Consider the following 23483-nt stretch of genomic DNA (forward strand, 5'->3'; position numbering starts at 1 on the left):
ATGAGAACTTTTATGGCTTCCCAAGAGGCCCATAAAGAGCAAGTGAAAACACTCTGAAGCTTCAGCTCATAAGTCAAGCACAAAAAACATGAGCGCACCTTCATAATGCCGTTCCAGTTGTCTCCTGTGGAGACGCGGAATAGCAAGAGAAAGGCCATGCCGAAGTTTCGGAACGTAGCGTAGCGGCCGAGGCCTTCACAAGGGTGCAGTTCATCACATACTATAATACAAACACACACACACACAAACACACACACAGTGAAGGATTTCATGAGACAACAGGCTTCAGGCCCCATTTTTCACTGCAAGTTAATATAAACAGATGTTTTTTCTGAGTAATCTGGACCCTTTCTACTGGCTCATTCATCACAAAACATCCACACAATGACCCTCAATCATCAAAGTTCGCACGATCAGATCTAACTGTTAAATGAGTGCATGTAACCTCCAATGACCATTTTGTTAATCATCAGTGAGATCTTTGGTATATCTCTAAACTTACATCGGTCATAAAGTGTAAATTTAAGTGTAACAGTTAACAATGTGATAATTTGATTTGCAGTTAAATAATTAATACATATCATTATAACCTATAATATTATTAATAATAAGAATTTTTTTTTTTTAAATAAGCATATTAATAATTGTACTCACACCATTCCCATACAATAGTGAATAGATTTATATTTACATGTACACTGATGATAAAGATACTGCACATACTCCATGTTCTACTTAAAGATATTACAATGGTCAGCAGAGGGAGCAGTGCACTCGATGCGCAATCTCAAACTCTGCCTATGAGCGTAGCCATTGGGTCATGACCCTCAGGGCTCTATGTTTTCACTGGCCCAGAGCTAAAACATATGTAAGAATTGGAGTGTGCTTCATGTAGATAATATATTAGTGAGGCACTAGTAGACAGTGTGTGTGATCATACACTGAACCAGATTCATCAGCTGCGCCCAAAATCACTGCTTGTTTCCATATCGTATGAACGTATCACGAATCAGACGATGACATTTCTACATCATTTGGTGTGGTCAAATTAGTGCTAAACTTACATGATAAAAATAAGATATTAGTATTCCAAATAGAAATGCTGGCATCTGACTTTTTCTGTATTCACTATTTTCAAAAAAATAAGGCTAATAAATAACTCATAAATAGCCCAAAACATGTGTAGCTTTTCTGCAGGCCCATCCACACTTAAGGTACACCATTGCAATAGCGTTTATTAAGTCTTTTAACCTGAAAATCTCACTTAACATCTCACAGATGCAACATCAAACTGAAAGACATGCTTACAACAAATAAAGATCATTATATTTTTTCATCTTGACTGAAATAATATCTATGATTTAAAGTACAGCTGTGGTGAGTGTGTCTGTGTGTGTTGAATGTGTGCACAGGTTGTTTCTATAAATGTGCAGCATGCTTACTCAGGTCACCAAACAGCTCCACTCCCAGTGCTGCGAAGATAAAGAAGAGAAGCATGAAGAGAAGACCTAGATTCCCCACCTGTAGAGAGTGAGAGAGGCAGAGAGACAAAAAAGAGTTTTTCTAAAGCATGAAAAAAAAGAACAGGTCCCAAAATACCAACTGCTGAGAGCCAAGGAAAGAGAGAGAACTATGGAGTGAGAGAACTTTAGCCCCATTCCCAGTCTGCAGGGGTGTAGCCTCAAAAGCACCCACAACTGGCTAAATATGGCAAAGAACAGCAAAACATACACGGCAGTAACCAAGAGCAACTGCTTGGACAACATCAGGTAAGCTTTTGAGGAAAATGAACAGGGGGAATGAAGCAGAGGAGAAGCAAGTGGAAAATGCCTTTGTTCTATTCCAAGAGTTCTAACAAAGATATATTTGCATTGTCGAAAACTGGGCTTTTTCCTGACTTAATGTAGCTGGATTCAGCAAAAGCAGAAAGTCAGAGTTTCCCATCCCAGTATTGTCTGAAAGGTCATGGATCACCACTCACACATTTCTGGGTCCACATCTGAGCACACGGAAAGCTTCATTTCATTTTGCTATGCATTCCATTTACATTACATTTTTGTAGTTTCTCATACAAGTGATAAGCCACTGTTTTGACAGTAATAAATTACACTACACTACAATTTTGAGTTTCTTAGCTCCAGTTTTAGTTTTGTCAGCTACACTCACTGCTCACCTAAAGAGGCAGCTTTCATTGCTCAAATCTCCTCCTGTGCAGCTTTAACATCCAGGAGCTAAAGATCTCCTTGGGTCAAGTCTGACAGGCATGGCAACAGTATCTAAGGGAGGTAGGACTTAACAAAGTGTCGATTAATTGACTTTTGCATGGCCCACCCACAAATATGTGCCACCACTCTAACCAATGCAATTACCATAGTCATTGCAAGTATGGTACAGGTCAATGAGCTTGGAGGTGAACACTCTAAGAGATGGGAATGAGGGAGGACCTTTCTAAATTAATTTTAGACTAGTTTCATTAATCTACACTAATCTAATCCAATTCAGCCATACAGAGCTTTACTCAACATAACATGCTGAAATTAAACTTTTTGGCTAAAGTTTGTTCAATTTTTTGCTGTGAAAGCAATAATTTGTCTGAAGAACTTGGAATAGATGGTTGCATTTAACGTTTTTCTGGCTTGCTGTGATATAAACACATGGGGATATACTGTTTTACAGTACATTTTGTTTAATGTGAATGTATGACTGACTGAGTGAGTTTTAAGTGAATTCCATGTGGTGCTTTGCATTTGAAAATTTTATAAAAAATATTGTAAAAGAACAGTTATTATGCACGTCTATATCTCAGCTTCTGCTGTCTCAACAGAAAACGTCTGCTTATTTCAATGGGCAATGAATGAAAAAATAATGAAAGTCAGTGTGAGATGAGACATTTGAAGACATGTACTCCATGGGGGACAGGAAAAGGTCAAAGCAGCAGGATCGTTTGCAGATAAGTACAAAAGAATGGAGTGCAAAAGCATGTACGCAACAGATAGAGCCTCTGTGTGGCTCAATTGCACTTGTTATAGTTCTGTTTCAGGACATGGAGTAATCAGGGCAGGAACGACACAAGCTTGTGATTATTTATGCACATATCTGAGTCAGAATTGCTGCATGATTTATTGGATTTAAGGAAGCATCCTGCGGCGCTATGTGCGCCCAAATCAAAAAGCCCCCCCCTCACTGCAGGGAACCACAGGACCAGATAGTATCAGAGAGAGTGTATCGAGCTCAGGGTGTTCTTCTCCTCTATCCCCTGCTGAAGTTGATGTCTCCCCATTGGCTCAGCTTTAGCAGCACTACCTCCCTCTAGCACCTTGCCTATGGAAATGAGGCTGGTGCAGAAGTGTGGTCTCTGGGAAAGGGAAAAACTACAGCTTGAAACTCTCAGAATCCAGAAGGACCTAACTATTTCACACCAAGTTCTATGAAGTTCATATAATATTTGGGACAGGTCTACCATTTTTAATGGCTTAAGCCTGGTTTAGTTTTCTGTCCGACTTGTCCTTCCGTTCTTTCATATTACTTTCATTCTCTTAATGAATTTTATATCTGGCACATTGGAGGCACTCTTGTGATTACTGAAAGAAATATGAATTTTGTTCCAGATCATTCTTAAGAAATGTTTCTATTCATCTGCCCATGAAACTGAAACCTAATCACGTTATGCAGCAAAATAATACAAAAGAAAATCAAATGGACATCTGAGTGGCTGAAAAGAAACATCATTCACATTTTGGACCGGCCTTGTCAAAGTCCTGATTGGAACCAACACAGATTCTGTGCCACAGCCTTAGACAAACAACTCATGCTTGACAACCCACCAATTCCTCTGCATTAAAGCAGTCCTGCAACGAAGAATGGGCTCGCATTCCTCCACAACAATGCAAAAGGCCAATATCAAATGAGAGGAAATGTCAGTTGGAAGTCATTGCAGCTTCATTTCTGTTGTCGCTGGTGAAATTCAGACAGTATTGAGATGGACTAGTGTTAGGATCAGATTTAAAATTCTATGAGATATGAGCTGAGTCATTTAAACTCTGACTCACCTTTGGACAGATCATGGATGTAGCTAAAGAACAGATATTTAAGTGAATGTATTACCTGAGGCAGGGCCTGGATGACTGTGTCCAAAAGAGCTCGCATACCCACTGCCATCTTCAGGAGCTTCAACACTGCAGGAGTTAACAGGAGTTAGAAAAAAATATATATCACTTTTACAAATGAAATTATTCAGCCAGACTTTGTGTGCTGGGCAAAGTGCTGCTTCTTTACTTTTACACTGGAGTTTGGAAGCTAATATAAGTACAAACAGAAGCTCATTACAAACATTTTGGCATTATGACACCACTGCACCACTGAATCATATACTCAACTCAAACTGCTTCTCATTTTGAATCCAGGATTTTGTCATATTTATAGTTTATATTGATTGGTTATTTCTCTCTAAATATTGTGCTGAAGATGCTGAAACTTTCTTTTTTTAATATAAAATCAATCCCAACATAGTCATAAAAAGTATTTAGAAATATTTAATGTGTTACATTTTAGAACAACAATCCCAACACTCTTGGTGAGTGGGTGTTCACTTGCAGTTTGGTTCAACTGCTTGAAAACGTAAGCAGAAATTTATATTGTTGGATAAAAAAAAAAAAAAAAAAAAGAAGAAATTTTATAACAATGGATTGTAATATGTGGGATTAAATGTCCTCACAAAGAACATTTTAAAGACACCTTAAATTATGTATGTATTTATTTATATTTATTGTTATATTTTTACCTTGTTGACATTTCCATGCAGTGTCATGCTTGGATATGTATCATGAGAAAATATAAGGGAAGCCATGGCCTAAATGACAGAGAAATGTGCTTGGGATTGAAAGTTCACTCGTTCCATCCACACGACTGACAGGAAAATTCAGGGTGGGAGGACTGAAGGATCAGCACTGTCCTCCTCTCTCAATTCACAGCTGAGGTGCCCTTGACCAAGGCACTTAACCCCCAGCTGCTCCCTGAGCACTGGGGATGACTGCCTGCCACTCCAGATGTGTGCTCACTGCCCCTAGTGCACTAGTGTGTGTGTGTTTAAAGCCACATATGGGTGAAATGTGAAAGACATTTCATGTAAAACATACATTTCATTGTATGCTGACCAACATGCACATTTAAATAAATAAATAAACAGTCAACATCATCACTGTGTGTTTCCACTAGGGTTTAGTTTTTTCTAGCTTTGTGGCATTTTGTGACAAGGGGAAGATGTAGTTAGTTAATGGAGCTGGCAATAGCAGTGACTAATAATAAGTTAATTTTGACTAATTTTAAATAAGAGAATTGATTGATTAATAGACGCACTTCAGGTACAGCACTACTTTAGAAGTGACAAGTGAAAACAAATCCTTCTGTAATTCTGGTGGTGACCAGATTAGTGTGTGTGTTGTTATAGACGTCATGATCTCAGCACACTGCTTTATTAATGCTGATGATGAGGCCATTGTGGCATCCACCAGACTGCACTGTCTTTGAATCTAGAAGAGCTGAAGGTGGCTGTGGGTTTAATTAAAGGAGTGTCTCTATGAATCAGACAGGACACACACACAAACACAAACACACACACACATACACACACACTCTTTGTATCTCTCTTTAAGGCAGGTGTGTTTGCTTGGCTGTCTCTGCTGAGGGAGTAATCTATAAAGACTCCCCCAGCAGCTCATTCATTAGAAGGAGAGTAATCGCCCAAAACAGATGAGCGCCCCAGCTTCTCACATACACAAGGGGCATTTGTGTGTGTGTGTGTGTGTGTGTGTGTGTGTGTGTGTGTGTAAGACTTAGAGAGAGGTAATGTGAACAGAATTTCTCATTGCAGCCATCTGGTCTGTATCTCTATGATGTGGGACTGCTGCTCAGTGTGTTAAACAGCAGCCATACAAACACTGGCATAGAGTATCAGTAAAAACACAGCTCTCTCCCAGGAGACTGGCATATATGGCAATAGAGTCAGTAGAAAACACAGCAGAGTGAGTGTGTATTCACCACGGGCAATCCGCAGCACTCTCATGATGCGGATGATGGTTGGGTTGATAGGGAGTGAGGCATTGACTTCTATCTCCTCCAGAGTAATCCCCATGATGGAGAGAAGAACAATGGCCAGATCCAGCTGGTTCCACCTGTTAACACAAACACACAGTGGTGGACTGATTTAATCAGAAAAGTAACCAGGAACTTTTTACAGATTATTTAAAATGTCAACACTGCACATCCCATAACAGCATGTTATAACAACAGTTGTGTTTCTTACTGCCTCAAAATGATCTTTTGTATTATCAGAAAAGTTTTATATAATGCATCATAAATAATTATTAATTTATAGGAACAATTTTCCAATGCCCTTTCCAAGACCACATTTGAGGTCCCTGATAAAAATGCTTTTTAAAAGTTTATAGTGCCTTAAGTGCACTGGTTTTTATAAATGTCTTTATAGATTCTTATAAACATGAAATGTATATAATTTATTACTAGCTATTGTCTGTGAGTGAGAATACGTTTGTTATTCAGCAACTGAAGCCAAAACAAAAAGAAAAAAAAAAAATATATATATATATATATATATATATATTTCTAATATAATTTCCAGTTTTTACAGGTTAAAACATTACTTCACATTATTCAAACACCACGTAATGTCAGATTTCTCATTTGAACTCAATCTCACCCCAACATTTTTCAAGCCTGGATAAATATTCAGGGCCTCTAAGACTTAAAACTTCTTGCCAAAACTGAAATCACTTCCTCTGAGGTCACCCTCTGCAGCAGCGTGAAGGCTGAGGTTGTGCCTGGAGCTGGAGCATTAAGACCAGGCCAATTCTCAGAGGCCCATAACCGAGAGGTGTTTCATTAGATAGGAGAGAGAACTGAAGCAAAATCATCATACGAATCATTTCTCTATTCTCCTAACAGCTTTGTTAACCCTGGGCTGTGGGTTCAAAGTGGACTTGGAACATTCCGTGTTAACCTACTGATGAAAATGTAGCATACATTTCCAGTAGCATAAATCATCATAAGAACTACAACATTCAGCCAAGTTTCATTTATGAGCTCTGTGTTATCACTGGTTTTAAATAAACAAGATAAGACAAGACTAATTTTGCCGGACCACCAATGGCTTCAAATTCATTCAAGCATCAGTGATATTTCAGTAATGCAGTAACTAATGTGGATCCAGAATATACTTAGTAATAAGAAGACTCTGAGAGTAATTTAGATTATAGATAATGTGTGTTTTACATTGTAACATGTATCATCTATAATGTTTCATGCAATACTTCATGTGACCCTGCCATATAAAGACATAAGGCTTTTTCTCAGAGTTTAAAAATGCAGATTTAAATGGACATCTAGAATATATACAATAATTTGAAAACAAATTATTGTGTTTTATGATGTTTAGTTGTGAAACACTCTCATTGTCATTTTATTAGAATTAATTACCAATGCAAAACTGCCACAGAAAATAAATTTGTGTTTGTTTGTGTTTTTTGGTTTTGCTTGGTTTTAGGACCAATTCTACTAACTCTATGTAAAGAGTCAAACCTTGACATATTCATGAATTGAACATTAGCAGTCAGGATTCCGAACCTCAGCTTCCTAAGAGCATACGTTTTCCTGTGCTAGGAGACTGTCACTTCTGTCACGGATGGTAGGTGGGCTGCTGCAACGTTTAAAAAGATTTGCTTTGCTTGCACTATGAGCTATGAGAATTTGGTGTGTGAAAACCCATAACTGGCCAGTGACCCCTACTTCATGCAAATGTTTTGGATTTATGACATCACAAAAACATTTTTTAAAAATATCCTGCTTTTGGTGCTTAATTTTCATACCTGACCTGTGTGAAATTTAGTAACTCTGTGAACTGTTCTAAACTTAAACTGAGTTCTGTTAAAAACTACATACAGTAAATAATAACAAAGTAATGATTTTAAAAGAGACAAATGGTAAAAAAAATAAATAACCCTTTTAATACAAGTTAATGGGTCAATTATTTGAATCAATGGGACAATGAGAGTGCACATGTAATGATGGAAGCTTTTGCTGATCAGTGTATATATGCATATAATGTTTTGTAGAAATATCCTTCTAAGTACTTGAAAAAATGATTCAAATTCCAGTTTAAATATGAATGTGAGATATTATACCTATAAATATCATGTGCCTGTACTGTTTGACGGTTAAATAAAAGCATCGCAATCCTGCTGAATTGCAATAGGAGCTCTGCTGGCCTCTAACCCATAGGCAGTATCAAATTATTATGACTCGTCATGAAACTGTACTTGGAACTTTGACTCAGAAGGGTTTCTTTTGACAACCACAAATGATATAAAACGTTTCTAAGTTTCCAACACAGCTGCCAGACCCTTCATCCTTCTGTTGGCTGCTCATAGTCTGAGGCTAACCAAGAGTCTGGGTGCTGTGATATCATAGTGTGGTTATATGGCTTTAAAATGACTAACAAGGCTATTGATATACACAAGACATCAGTTCTGCTGCTGTCAATGCATCTGGATCCTTTTGTCGGCCTCAGCCTGCATAATTGTGATTTATTCACAGACGTCTGGACATTCTTGAAGAGACGTGACTATGTGTCTCTTACCTGTCTTTAAAGAAGCGCCGAAACCCAAACGCCACCAGCTTGAAAACAGACTCCAGCACAAAGATGATGGTGAAAATGTAGTTGCAGATTTTCAGTGCTTCATCCAGTACCTGCAGGAACCAACATGAGATTAAAAACATGCTGTTTGGATAAGAATAAAGCCTTATGTTCATTCTCCTGGGTACTGCTCAGGAAATACTACATCAAAACCACTTGATACTGTATACAAATATAAAACACTGAAACTGATACTCTGTAGGAAAATGGAAAACTATATAATGAGTTTGAAGTCTCATTAATCATGTTTTTCTTTTGTATTCAATCATAACTTACTGTAGTAAAACATGGTAAACCAATTTAACCATTTAAACATGGTAAACCAATCCCCAAAAAGCTTCATTTTGACAGCTTTGCTAAGAATTGGCATTAGGTTTAGATATGGAGTGAATATATAAATACATTTTCAGTAAAATACATTTACAATATCCTCCTAATTTGAATGATTTTCTGTCTGTTGAGTTTTGGTCTCAATGTGCGATAATCATTTCCAAAGCATGAGGTACTTGGGAGTATTAAATTTAAGTCCCTTTATTATATATGTTCAAATGTTTGCAGACATCTGTTATATGTTATATATTTTAATCTAAGGTGCATCCATTTTGGACACAGTCAAATATTTGTGTAATCTCCAAAGAACACCATGAAATGAAACCTGATGTGCTGAAACAGCTGCATATGAGCTTAGGGTTACAAACTTAGGCTAACAAACTTAGGCCAGAGTGGTACAAAAATGATTGCCCTATGAACATGTATCCACTTTTACTCATATAATATATGAAAACAGAACGAAGATATATGAGAACTGCTTAGCCACATTTCTTTTTTTTTCATTCTTTAAAGACAATCACATAGGGCCAAGCTACGATTTAAAATGGCCTGAAATCAACAGTCCTTAGACACTAAGTAAGTGTTTAAGTGGGAAATAGTTTCTGTGCTGTTCTCCTAATAAAAGCAGACATATATTTATAGCCTCAGGTAGAGCTGGCGTACTCAATTAGGAACAGGGCAATGCCTGGAAAAATTCCAGCAGAGAACAGATCCAACACAGGGCATAAATACCAGCTTTCTATTAATAGGACAAGGTAACAGACACAGATAACATCCCAAACACAACAGCAAATTTTACTGAATAAGCAGAGAACTATCACTAAACAAGCTGTATTACTCTTCTCTTCCCAGAAGAATACAAGGTCTTATTCCAGTAAAGGGGATAAATATTTTTTAAAAAGAAATGTTGGACGAGCAGTAAGTCCAAACATTACACAATACAATGTATTCAGTGTTGATTTATTAATGCACAATATGGAAGATGCAAGATGGAAGATAGGGAATAATCTTTGTATAACATGCAACCTCAACTTAGTGTTAACAAGCTACATTGAAATAGAGTTTGTTTTATTATTATTATTTTTTAATAAAGAGAACATATTTACTAAATACATTGCAATATTTTCCACATTTATAATACATTTTTTTGTAAATGAGATCAAAGTTTTAAAAACCTCCATATGATGTAAAGGCGATCAGAAGAACATTAATGAAAAACTTCAACGTCATGTGAATGATATGGACATTTTTCAAATGTTCTTAAAATCTGAAAAGTATATTTTAAATGTTGTTGACATATCAGTGTGGCTGAGCATTTCTGTTTTGAAACTGCCGTGCTCCAAAGACAGTGTCAAAGATGTGAAATCAGATAACCAGGCTTTCTAATGTCTAATATATTTCTACAAAGAAGAAGGCAGAGGAGAAGACAGGAGCAAGTATCATATTTTGCAAGATTAGTTTTCATCATTTCTAAAGCAATGATATATGACATATGTTCTGTTTGTAAACTTCCTAAAGGAGAACTGATGAGCCTATATGTGAGATACAGGTGAGGCAGAGTGAGATTGCAGTGGATTGTGGAAGCTCACAGTGTCATGGCCTTCTTGCCATCAGCTGTGTGAGGCTTTGGTGTGGACATTTCCTGTTCATGGGTGAACAAATTCTTCTACATCTCTTAAAGAGCCCAGGCATGGGAGAAAGTGAAAAGGGTGGCTAGGAAGGTGCAAGACGGACAGGGGGTGAGACAATGCTGTATCTCAGCCTGAAGGAGCTCCAGCATGAGTCAACATTTGATCCTAGGGCAGAGCAGTGGTGTAAGTGGTGTAGGGAGCAAAGGCTAAAATGTGGAAGAAGGGACTTTGTTGGAATTTGGTTAGGATTTTTTTTTATTGTTTTGGGACATTTAGAGGGCTATGATTTAGGAACTTTCCCAGGATTTTTTGCCGGTCACTGTGGATGGTTCATTTTATTGGGGGCTTACCTGTTTGCACATGTGTTATTGCTATAAAATACTCCAATATTACCAGCTGTTATTGTAAAACAGAGAACAGAGTATTTATTTACATAGTCTCATGCATACACAATACTTTTAAGGTATTAGGTGATTTTCATTTTCCTGATTAACAGAGATTAGGGGTCTAATTGATGACAGAAGGTGAATTCAATACAAATTTCAGTATCTGAACATGGTTCTTAAGGGACCCAAAAGAGACATCTTACCAGGCCACTTTCTTAAGAGTGTACTATTTATAACAACACATTTCTTGTGCTTAGCATCTTACTGTATTGTATAAGTATTGTTTTTCATAATTTGCCCTACTCTTTATAGCCTTACAACAAACCTTAACCTTGGTAAAGTCATTGTAATGTACAGTGTCTTCTTTTGGTTTATTAAATCCATAGTTAATTCTATAAAGAGGCAGAAACACTGCTAGATTCCAAAGAATGAGCTCTCCCTCCATTTAGTTAGAAAAGCTTCCCTCACCAGCTCAATATAATGATGCAAAAGAGAAGCAATATCCCACTTAAGAGCTGGCCAATAAAAGTGCAACTAATGCAATTTAAAACAAATTAAGAAATCATTGGTGTGAAATAACTAAAGATCCTCACGACAAAGCTGAACAACAAATACAGACAATTACGCTTGTAATTATTTGGAAGCGCTATAAAAATGACACACAAAGCCTTAAAAGAAGTGTGTGTGTGTGTGAGACCATTAGCAATTAGATATCAGAGGGCACGCTTCCAAAACTATAAAAAAATATTCTTAATGCTTTTCAGGATATTTGTCACTGAATTTTTATTCACATTGTTTATGTATGAGTAAAACAGTTCTGTGCAAAAGTCAGAGACCAACTTTCACTTATGCAAGATAAATTCAAGACAAATTAGCCTATCCATTTTTCCAGGAGCTCTTTCTCTGTGTTTCTCGAGAGCATCTAGTTTCAAAGACAAATAACAGAGTAAATGATTGAAAAAAGGGACCTCTAACAACAGCACAAAACATGTTTGGCCACCAAAAATCTCACCATTACACAAATTACACAAGCAGAACTAAACACTGACACGACCCAGTCGAGGTGGGTCTGGACCCTACACGGAATCACTGGGCACAAGGTTAGAACACACCCTGGAGGGGGCACCAGTCTTTCACAGGGCGACACACACTCACACATTCACTCAGACACTCACACCTAGGGACACTTTTGAATCGCCAATCCAGGGAGGAAACTGGAGCACCCAGAGGAAACCCACGCAGACACAGGGAGAACACACCAAACATGCTGTTCTGGCATCTGTGCAATTGTCTGTTAAATACATGCATTTCAGCAGAGTGATGGGTGACAATAGATGAATTGTTCTATTTTAACTGGAAAGGAAATAAATGAAGTCTGACTTTTCCCCAGTATTCAAGAGCCAAGATTATTCATTTTGGCCAATTCACTGTTGGCAATAACTGTATGAATGTAATATGCTTTATACATGTACATGTTTGTTTAGTTGGAGAAGACCTACCCGAGGTTGCTGGTAGTGCTCCATGGACATGGTGATGACATTGAGGCCGATGACGATGGTGATGAAGAGGTCCAGGTAGTGGCTGGTGCACATCTTGTGGATAAGGCGTCGCGTTGGGGAGTAGTCCGAGTAATACGGCTTAGTCTGAGCTTCTATGGTGAGCCAACACCAAGACGGGGAGGCAAGCAAGAGATAACAATACTTACACAGGCACAAATAAAGCAGACACACTCACTCACACACACATACACATACACACATGCCCATAGCAGCAAAAGCCAGAAGGAAGGAGGGGAAAAGAGAAGCGCAAGAACAAATATAGCTCCATGATTATAGCAAGAAAGAGAGGAAAAGGTCCTCATCTGCAGAGTCAAGGGCATGGGAGCGGCCTACGGTGCTTCAGACCTGCTCACTCATAGCCTCTTGTCAGGTGTCACCTCATCAACACGCCTCACAATTATTCTAATAAGCTCTCCTGAGACACATGTACACCAAACCTTCTCCTCAAGGCTTCCCAAATGAGAGTCTGAGGAAAATTTGGGGGACTCATTATGCTGAGCTTCTATTCTCGGGACTTCAGAATGTGCTTAGATTTTTTTTTTTTTTCTAGACGTCTTCCTCTCTTTCTTCCTAATTTCAATGTTCGTCGCCACCACCATAAAGAGAAAGGAGAGTGTTTGCATTGTTAGTGTTTCCAAAATAAACAATTCCCTAAAGAAATTCCATAAAACCCATCAAAAACAAAGACGCATGCCTTTGAAAAAGCATCATGACTCTCAGAAAAAGAGGTACTAAACTCTAGTGGTAGCCCTCAAGTCACTGTAGTAGTAAACCTCAGGTCACCAATGTGGTACCCCTCAAATCCCTTACATCACTGAGCCTTCAAAGCTATGTCTTCACCACCTTTAGTTAAGAACTTACACTGAAAGATCACTGGATTAGGAGCACTACAACGTGTTCCTGTATGTTTAGTGGAGCTGATATTATGGATAATGAGTGTAGATGCAAGGGTAGGGCTTCCTAATCCACTGATCATTCAGTGTATATGTACCTTTCCATCGAGCAAAACCTTGCTCACAACAGAACCTGAAGAACTCTTTTGTGCCTTTGAGGGTACATTCAACACTTTTTGTCCAATGAATGTACCTTTTTTCTGAAATCTTCCATTGCAGGCTGCTGGAGCTCTTTTCTCTCTACTGTTCCAGATCCTCTGAATTAGGAGGAGGAAGGGACAAACTGAGAGATGGAGGTTCTGGCACAGCAGCAGCAGCGGGGTCAATGAAGGAGAGGGAGGGCTTATCACTCCTGCACACAGACAGGGGCTGGAGGCAGCAGCTGTGTTCCCTGTGGTCCTGTCAGCCCATTAAACAGCCTGTCCCCAAAGCCCTGGCACCGGTCACCCCCCACACTGGAGGAACAGGTGCAGACTGCTGACTTTTTTTAAAATGCTGCCACATCAGCATTATTCCCTTAATCATATGGCTGCTTCTACATTCTATTGGAGTCTTTTGCACTGAGAATAGAATGAGCCCAGATTTGGGCTGGGACATGGTCATGGGTATGAACGGATGTACATTTGCATGTAATTTATATACCCATACATCACAGTCTATGCAGCACTGCCACATGGGGGGTTTTGGGACAGAAGAAAGTGGCTTCTGCTGTGGCTCTGTGGACTCCAGCCAACTCTTAGCCTTTGCTCTTGAGCTAATTGGCAGCAAAGGACAAGAAGAAAAGGCCCTCACTAACATTGAGAGAAAAATGATAACGCTCAACTCCAAAGTCAAAAGAAGGGAAGCAGGGAGATGTGCCTGCATACATCTGCAGAATTTGACTTTGTATAAAGTCAGATAATCCAGGATTTTCTTGTCATTTTTATGGACAGAATTTGCCAAATAAATTGCTTCCTCTGGGACATATGAAGACAGCTCATGCATCATTTCAGCTCAACACACTTGGAGAAGAGTGCTATCTCCCAAATGATGTTGTTATCCAACAGATGTCTGCAATAACTTGCATCAGGTTTTCAATCTAATTTCTGTCTGCTGTGTCTGTATCATGTTGATTCACACAGACAATAACTGACATGTTTCTCTGTATACACTACAGCAGTAACTAAACACCCACTAGCCAGAAAGTCAAAGCACGGGTGCTAAATTCTTGTGAAGAATATTTATGTTATATGCATGTCAAAGTGCACCCTTCTGTAGAATACTGTGACATGTGGAAAATAAATGGACCAAGCCCAAAATGGCAAACCTAAGCCTTGAACGTTATTAAATTAACCAATATTAAGTAGCAAATTGCAGAAAGTCTCCCACAATTGAAGAGTTTTTTACATTTTGAGGAATGACAAAACGTAGTTAATTCTTTATTAAGACAGCATTCATGCTGCAAAATTCTCCATCAAGGAGTGGCTTGAGAACAAGTCCATTATATGTGCATGTTTTGTTTTGATCTGGATTCCAGATTTAAATTAAACAGAGAATAGAAGTTTTGTATTTATTCATTATTATTTTTTAATGAACATAAGTTGTGGGTGGGTGGGTGGGTGGAATAATACTGACTCTGCATGGAACTTAATTGTAACTCACTCACTCACTAGCATACTCATGTTTAAGAACCACTTCAGAAGAGCATTCTATCCTATCCTATTTTCACATCAAAGACAATGTGTCCTTGTTTCTATAAACAGCTGTCTGAAAGGCTTCACCAGACAGGGATTAGTTATAGAAGTAAAATATTTGCATTTCCCCCCCACATGATTGTACACTTGAGATCAGGGCTTGAGATCAGTGTGACAGAAAAGCCAAATTTGTTGCACAAGAATGTTACATGTATCAAAAGATTTTCTGTTCTGTCAAGCACAGAGAAACATATCACATTTATTGGCTGTGCAGCAGACTGAAACATGCTGGAGTATTCGTAAGTGGATCTTAAGATACCTGTTACTGTGCATTGAATATGGAAGACTGTAGATCGCAACGAGGTCTTGGCACAGGATGCCAGCTAGACCAGTGCTGTGCTTAATTATCTCTGGATCACAGTATGGGCTCTGGCTTTAGTGCTGCCTAATTGGAGACATGTTTCTTGGGGTCTTAAATGTGCTGACTTGACATGAACAGAGTTTCATAATTCGCAACTTATGAATGTGAGATGCTTAGCCTTGGTAAAAAAAAACTTTCTCTGTTTCTTCCTTTTTTTTTTTTTAAGAATGGCAAAAAAGCAGCACCGGAGGGGACTGCACAAGGCCGTGGATTTTAGCTTCATCTGTTTAGTTGTACAATTCCAAAGGGAAGGGCAGTAGTGGAGTGCAGACTGCTCCAGTTCTGGGGTGCTCGATTACCGAGACATTTCTGAAGCAGGCCACGATGGCTATGGGCTAGGGACTTTACTGTTTAATGTTTCCAGGTGCACCTGGCTGCTTGTGAAGAGGTCTGCTCCCATATGACCCCACTGTTGCTCTGCCTTCTTCTCATCCCCCTCAGTGAGAAGCTCTCCCTCGCTTTTGCTTTCAACTAAAAAAACATGCTGTAGGACTTCACTGTCCCAAATAAAAACCAAACAGTACAAACGGCAGGCTTCTACTGTATTCTAACAGGCATGCAATGAAGAGCACAGGTTAACTATTAGATGTCTCAGCAGTATTCATTTACACATTTATATATTTATTTATTAAATAGTTACACAAACAGGCTATACTATTCAAACCAAATCACTATTTGGCCAAACATACACATCTGCTTATACAAAATTAAGAATTTGCCTAAAACTTGGCAGCTATAACAGCTACTACTTTTATGGGAAGTTTTACACTGGAATAAGGAACATATCTTAGAGTAATCTGAACTTATTTGAGTGAATTCAGCCTTGAGAAATTGATGTCAAGTACTGATGTTTAAGGATTAGGATCATAAAAGACACTCAAACCCACACCAAAGTTACTGGATGGTGCTCCATCACTCTAGAGAACACAGATCCATTGCCACACACACAATCTGCAAAACTTTCCACAAAATGTATCAATGGATTTAAAGTATAAAAATTTTTAACATGGAATTGCACAAATATATGGATCCATCTGGCATTTGTAAACTTGGCCTTTTGGATTGGCCTAATGGGTTACCTTTACATTTACTTTTATGGCTTTTTGTAGACAGCCTGTTACAGAAGTAGACAAATGTAGTGTTGGTAATCTCCAATTACACCTGATCAGGGAGTTCAACCAAAGTTCTGGGTAGAAGCCTGAAGTACTCATTATTCTACAGTGACCACTAGGTTAAAAAAATATTAAGCCGCTAGAGGGTGGAGGGAGAGCACTCACAGTAATCAGACCAGTCCCGGGTAATAAGCACTGCACTGGGAGACAAAAACTGATGATCAGATAGAGTACAAGACCCCCATTTTGTTACCTAAAGAAATTGACAGGGAATAGAAGTGTGAGGAGCCAAATTACCCTCCATAACCTCAACTTTTAGCTCCCACTCTCCTTAGAGAGAGAGAGGGAAAGAGAGAGTGATAGGCTTGGCATGCAGGCATATGGAAAAGGGATTGAACTTTGGGTTCCTTTTGGCAGTGGTGCCACTCTGATGTCATGCCACAGCATTGCTTCAAAAGCAAGTGGCCACAGAAGTATCAGCCAAATCAGCTTAAAGGGGATTTAAAGTAGAAGAAAGGGGGAAAATGGCCTGGGGTTATTTTTAACCAATACAAGAAGAATAAAGAACAGTGGGGAGGACCACGACTGTTGGTCCTCTCCATCTACATCTCTATTTTCACAGCACAGGCTAATGATACCATGACTGTGATTTAATGAGACATTCTTTGCTTAGATGGCCATTTCTACCCCATTCCAATTTCATCTCTGTACTTTTCAAAGTTACGGGGCCAGATATTGGGGTCAGGCCATTGAAGTTTCCTGGATGAATGATAAACAGCAGTGTATGCTATGCTGAAGCATGAGCCGCAAGACTTTGGTTGTCCATCAAAAGGCTGCTGTTGTGCTCAAATGTCTTGCTATGACTGGCTGGTAACACAGTGCAATACCCATAAAGCCTGAGAAGTCGGGAGCCTGAACCCATGCTTGCCTCAACGCACAGAACCTGTGGTGCCTCTGTCGTTTTTACATGCAGTAAGATCATTTTCAACCAGAGAACTGAAACCAGAGACCATGGACCTCTGTTGGATCACTGGAAAATTGAGTGAATTGCATTTCCAATAAAAATAAATTTGGCACTGATGTGTACAGATTGTTCCATGAGGATAACACAGCAAATAGCTAGTGTGTTTTTCCAATGGAAAAAAAAAAACAATCAAAATAGAGCTAACAAGCTAACAGAGGTCCAGGGCCATTCTAACCTAGACATTCACAATACAGTGGATGCAGGAGAGATCCATCTACACATCAGCTTGTACTTCAGGAGTTTGGACAGTTGGGAAATACAGACAAACCAATGTATCATAATGACTACTATACACAAAACACCACAGACAATGAAATATAAAAACCATTGTCAGTTTACAATGGTTGCATGAATGCTCTTAGTGATTTTATACTCTTCAGAAAAGAAACCATCCTAGTTCTTTTTCATGTCTACTATGTCTACCGTGAGATGTTTTGTGTTGAACTGATTAAACACCAAGGAGCCTTCCCCCATGTGATGAATATCCTGAAATTAAACCCCACTCTACCCACACTGTACACAGCACAGTGTACTTATGGAGGATGTCTGTGAGACTTGGGCCATATGTGGAAGTGAACTCCTGCTTAATGTTCATAAGTCAAGCTGACAAACCTCCTGGTGCTGTGCTTGATAACGTGCAACACTGAGTGGAGAAAGTGTACAGTGCTTAAAGTGGAATAAGCTGTGAGATGACTGTTTACACAAAACAAACACTGAGGACTGGATGGTAAACTTTGTCTAAAACCAAACCTCAATTTCAAAAAAAGTTGGGATAGTATGTGAAATGGTGTGGACGATAAGAAGTCTAGGAGAGTCATGCTGTTGTAACATGCTATTTGCCACTGTCATATTGACACAAGCATAAACAGGTCTGAAAAAGACCTGTAAAGAGGTCCTCTAGAAGACAACATATGCTGGTCCAAAATGGGTATCTATATTTCAGCATTTATGGGGCCTTCACCAATGTGTAAGTTACGCACAAAATAGACAATTACTTATCCCGATGCCACAAAAGACCAACTATAAAAAAGTGTTCAACTATACAGTTTCCACTTCACATACTGTACGATCTTAACTTGCATTTGAAGATAGAGTGACAGTGTTTTCTTGCCAAAGATTTATCAAAGGACTCCTGAGTTCGTGTACCAAAGCATTCTGAATTTAAATTCAGAGTAATCTGTCAGGGATGTCCTAAGGTCATGGACTAGATTTCGGGTCTTAAAACGCTTCTGATTTGCTTTGAATTGCACACATCATTCCAACTTCTTGGAACTGAGGTTTGTAGATAATTAAACAAGTAAAGAGATAAATAAATAATTAAATCAATAAATGGAGGCAGCCATGTAACTGAATGGTACTGACCAGACAGACAAATGGAGTCTCAATTTCTTCCCAATAGTTGAGGTTGATTTTGCACCACAAATATCAATCAGTGGTTAAATCACAGAATGAGTCAGTATCTGCTGGCCACTACTTCCTCTGCTGAGCTACATTCCTTTAGAAGAATATGAGACCACTGCTATTACCAGCATGTATTGCTGCTTTGTCTTATTATACAGTGAGCCAGCACACACTGAGTTGAAAGCCAGTTGTTAAAAAAACTGTAATAATAATAATAATAATAATAATAATAATAATAATAATAAAATAATATATATCCAAATAACCAAATAATCAAAACATGACTCTGCTGGATGTCCCAAATTCTCTGCTGTCCTGTTAACACAGATAAGAATCAGAGAAACCGAAATGGAAAGAGGAAAGAGCAGCAACTTGAGGAGTCCAGGCAAAGAGAGAATAAAGGAGGAACAGAAAGATCCAGTAATGCAAAGCATGGGTAAAAAACATACTCACACTGTTGACACACTCACTAACAAAACACACACACACACACACACACACACACACACACACAAACACGCTAGGACAAGACAGAACACACACAAAGACAGAAATATCATGCTAGTAGATCATGGCAGGCGAACCACACTTTCTTTCTGAGTCTGACTTGAGCGAGATGGGCCTTTTGGAATGGAGGCTGGATGGGAAAGGTGATGGGGCAGTGGAGCTGAGTGTGGTGAATGGGTCGCAAAGTGAGGGTGATGATGTAGAGAGAGCAGCGCCATTTGTTACCATTCAACACAACAGATCTGTACAGTGGGAAAAGACGATGCACTGTAATAAATTAAAATGTGTACATTATTTCTACATGAATAAAACTTATTAAAGCAGCACATTAAACATTGATGTATTTGACAGATGCTCTAAAATGTCTTTTTTCTGCAGTTCTACGAAAGATTTACACTAAATGATGGGCATTGCTGTGGGGATTTGATGGCATTCTGTAACATTGATGTATTTGACAGATGCTCTAAAATGTCTCCTTTCTGCAGTTAGACTTAGTTACACTAAATGATGGGCATTTGAGGGCATTGCTGTTGGGATTTGATGACAACATGTAAAGACCAGACTCTTAGCTCGTTCACTTGAGAGAACACAGTTCCACAGCATGACAGCCCAAAGCTGGGGGGCATTATACCCCTCTAGTTGACGCTTGGCATTGAGCATATTGTTTAAATACATTTCAGATGACTTGGAGTGGAGTTTGTAATCCAGAATTAATCATCCAACACCAGACTGACCTCACAGTCTCACAGCTAAACTCCATCAAATCCTCATAGAAATAGTTCAACATCAAGCCTTTCCAGAATACTAAAGCTGCCACAAACAGGGACAAATATCATATCAATAACATTAATTTCACAAGAAACATTGGACAAGCAGGTGTTCGCACATAATTCTTGTCCATGTAGGGAACATTTGTGTTGAGGTTCTAGTTTTTATTCATGTGGAAATTGTGTATGCATTTGATTCAGAGGAAATTCAATGCATCACTTGGTTCAGGGTTTAGTTGTATGCTCATTTTTCATCTAAACAAAACAGTATAATCCTTCAAAAAGTGTAGAATCATTTCTCAGTCATGTGATTTGGCAGAGAACATCCCAAAATAGATAAACGTCAGCATGTACACCTGTTAGATAACGGACTATAAAACACATCCCCCAACAGTACATTTGTGTCTGCAACAATCAATCACCAAGTCCTGAAGTCTCCAAGAAGAGTTATTTCTGTCCTTTTCCATAAGAAGAGCCTAAATCCTGGCTGTGTGAATCAAGCGTGCACTAGAACCGTCTGAGAACACAAAGTCAATCTTTTTTCTGGATTTTTTTTCTCACTGGATTGTCTTCTTTATTCGTGCGCACGCTTGGCTTGTTTTGCCATCTGGGCAGAGGTACATGTGTGACTGCTGAAAGCAGCCACGTGAACACAGACTCTGAAACTTCTCTCTGAAAGGACAACATGCAGCCTGCCACAAAAACCCAAGACTTACACAAGCACATTTTTCCTTACATTACTATCTAATTCAGAGTGCTCAGAGCCTTGATTAACAAGATAAAGCAACTAATTAGAATTAATCGTCCTATTCCTCTACCTAGAGTAAACAAAAATCACTTAAATATATCTGAATGCATATTCATGATACATAAATATAATTTGAAAATAATATCACACACTATATGACAGAATCCTGGAAAGTATTAAATGTTTGGCAGTTATAGTTTGTGGTAGATTACACCAAATTACAGCAATCACCCATACACATTAACATTAAATTGCATATGTTTATATATTCATTATACTATATATGATGAATTACAGTATCAGTTATGAAGTTTTATAAACTTAAGAATATATTACAATTATTGTATTGTAAATAAAAATGACATAAATATCATATTCAGTTAGGAATCTTTCATAGAAACTGTAAATATGATGTAAACAGATAACTCTACTTTATCCGACATAAACAGACATTCTTTGCTGTGCTGCAGGGGCATTACTCATTCGGTTTTATGACATTTTTTGCTAATATTCTGTAAAGTTTATCCAACAGTTGTGAATAATACACTTCTAGTGTCAGGAAAGAGAGAAACTGTCTACAAACTCTCTTTTGTTTCCACATTATACAAAAGGGCTGCTGTAAATGAACAGCTTGGCTGGTGCTGTAAATGTGCAGGAGCTGGCACACTGTTTCATCTTCCCTTCTCTTTGTTGTAGTGCTGTCAGCAGACAGAGCAGTGCACATGTTCTGAAGTGAAAGTGAGAAGCTCCCTGTCAGCAAGAGCCAAAGGAAACATTTCAGCTCCCTTGAGGAAAACAACAAAATGTTCTACTGGTCAAAGTTTCGGAAAAGAGGGCTACTCAGAGGTCAGCTCCATACTTAATTAAGGCCAAATGTTACTACAACCTATGACCCTGTTTTCAAAATGCCTTGTATGTATTCATTCAAGTGTTATATGGTACATATACCACCTTGCAGTGCCTGGTATAAGCTTGTATAACTGATCCTAAGCAGTTATAATTACCTTTCATAAAACATAGTATTGGCTTATAAACTGTTAAGCATGTAATTCTAACTACTAAGCAGCAATTCTCAAAGCCTAATAAATACAAGACTCACATGAGGTGTTACCAGAGAAACTTTAAATAGAGCTCCATCAAGTGAACTTTAAGAATTCAGAGAGATTCTATAGGTGCAAATACAACGTAAAGAACATTATCACAAAAAGTCCTTCTTCAGCTGAAAATTTTGCACCATCTGTTCATTCACTGAAAATGTCACTTGCATAACAAAGGACACAAATACTTTTCACTTGCAGAAAGAAGAAAGGAAATGGTTCCTGAGAGCTGCCACATTACATAAGCGACCATACTGCCTTCTCCTGCCAAGAGAACGTGCTGTCACTTCACTTTTTTCCTCCTGCACGCCGCTGCTCAGCTCCCATGACACCACTACATTATATACTGGCTAAGTGAAGACACAAAAAAGGGTCAGGAGTTTAATAAAGGTAAGTGCATATCTGATTATTAATGGAATACATCAAGCGGCCTTTCTCAGCCGCAACCATTTCTCTGTATGGCTTTGATGCAGAATTCTTTAAAGACCTATCTGTCATGATATAGGATCAGGTCACCTTTCCTATTCTCTGAATTCATTTTCACAGGCAAAGGGACGACTCTTAGACAAATCAGAATCCACTATTTAGTAACATAAATATTCAGTTTGTTTCAGGCATATTGAAAAAGTAGGAACACTAGTCTATCATCTTTCTTTCAGACTAGAAACTAGGCATTTTCTTTCTGCAACTGCCAGCAACTCACATCTAGCCATCTTTATAGAGAGATGTGAGCTCTCAGCCCTCTTCTTTCATGACTCATTGCTCACTAGCAGTTCAACAAAAGGTGCAACATTCCTCACACAGAGAACAAACTGTTTCCTAGTAAATCTATTTTAGCGGCTGACCAATTACTTTGTAGCTCATAATTTGGGCCTATTCTTTATTATTAATATTAATAAGTCTAATGTAAATAAATATTATTAAGCTATATGGATAGCAAAATAATTAGATATAAGGCAGAATTAAATCCATGTATAGGGGGCAGTGGTGTCATCTACAAGGCACATCAATGCTACAGCACTTACAGAAAGATACTAACTCTTTTCAACTTAAAGGTAGTGCACTAGCTGCCCTTCTAACAGGATTTCAATGAATCACCTCAGTGAGGAGCCAATAAACAGTGTCAGAGAAGGACACAGGTAGAGCAGAACCAGATGGCTTTGGCCCCACCACCAAGTGATATGATTACCTAGCCCCTTTGATTTCCTGGGCTAGCACACAGCAGCT

General features: G+C 38.6%; 1 protein-coding gene across 2 annotated transcripts in view; it reads right to left on the reverse strand.

The window, feature by feature from the left end:
- cacna1g (calcium channel, voltage-dependent, T type, alpha 1G subunit) overlaps nt 1-23483 on the reverse strand; it is a 279098-nt gene that overhangs the window by 19552 nt on the left and 236063 nt on the right. For both annotated transcript variants that reach the window (XM_066666013.1, XM_066666011.1), the window contains 6 exons: nt 12554-12705; nt 8651-8760; nt 6037-6170; nt 4105-4175; nt 1443-1521; nt 99-220 (listed from right to left, as the gene is read on the reverse strand). In XM_066666013.1, the coding sequence (XP_066522110.1) occupies nt 99-220; nt 1443-1521; nt 4105-4175; nt 6037-6170; nt 8651-8760; nt 12554-12705 (668 nt within the window). The remainder of the gene's footprint in view (nt 1-98; nt 221-1442; nt 1522-4104; nt 4176-6036; nt 6171-8650; nt 8761-12553; nt 12706-23483) is intronic.

This window comes from Hoplias malabaricus, chromosome 3 (assembly GCF_029633855.1).
Source record: "Hoplias malabaricus isolate fHopMal1 chromosome 3, fHopMal1.hap1, whole genome shotgun sequence".
Taxonomy (NCBI): Eukaryota; Metazoa; Chordata; class Actinopteri; order Characiformes; family Erythrinidae; genus Hoplias; species Hoplias malabaricus.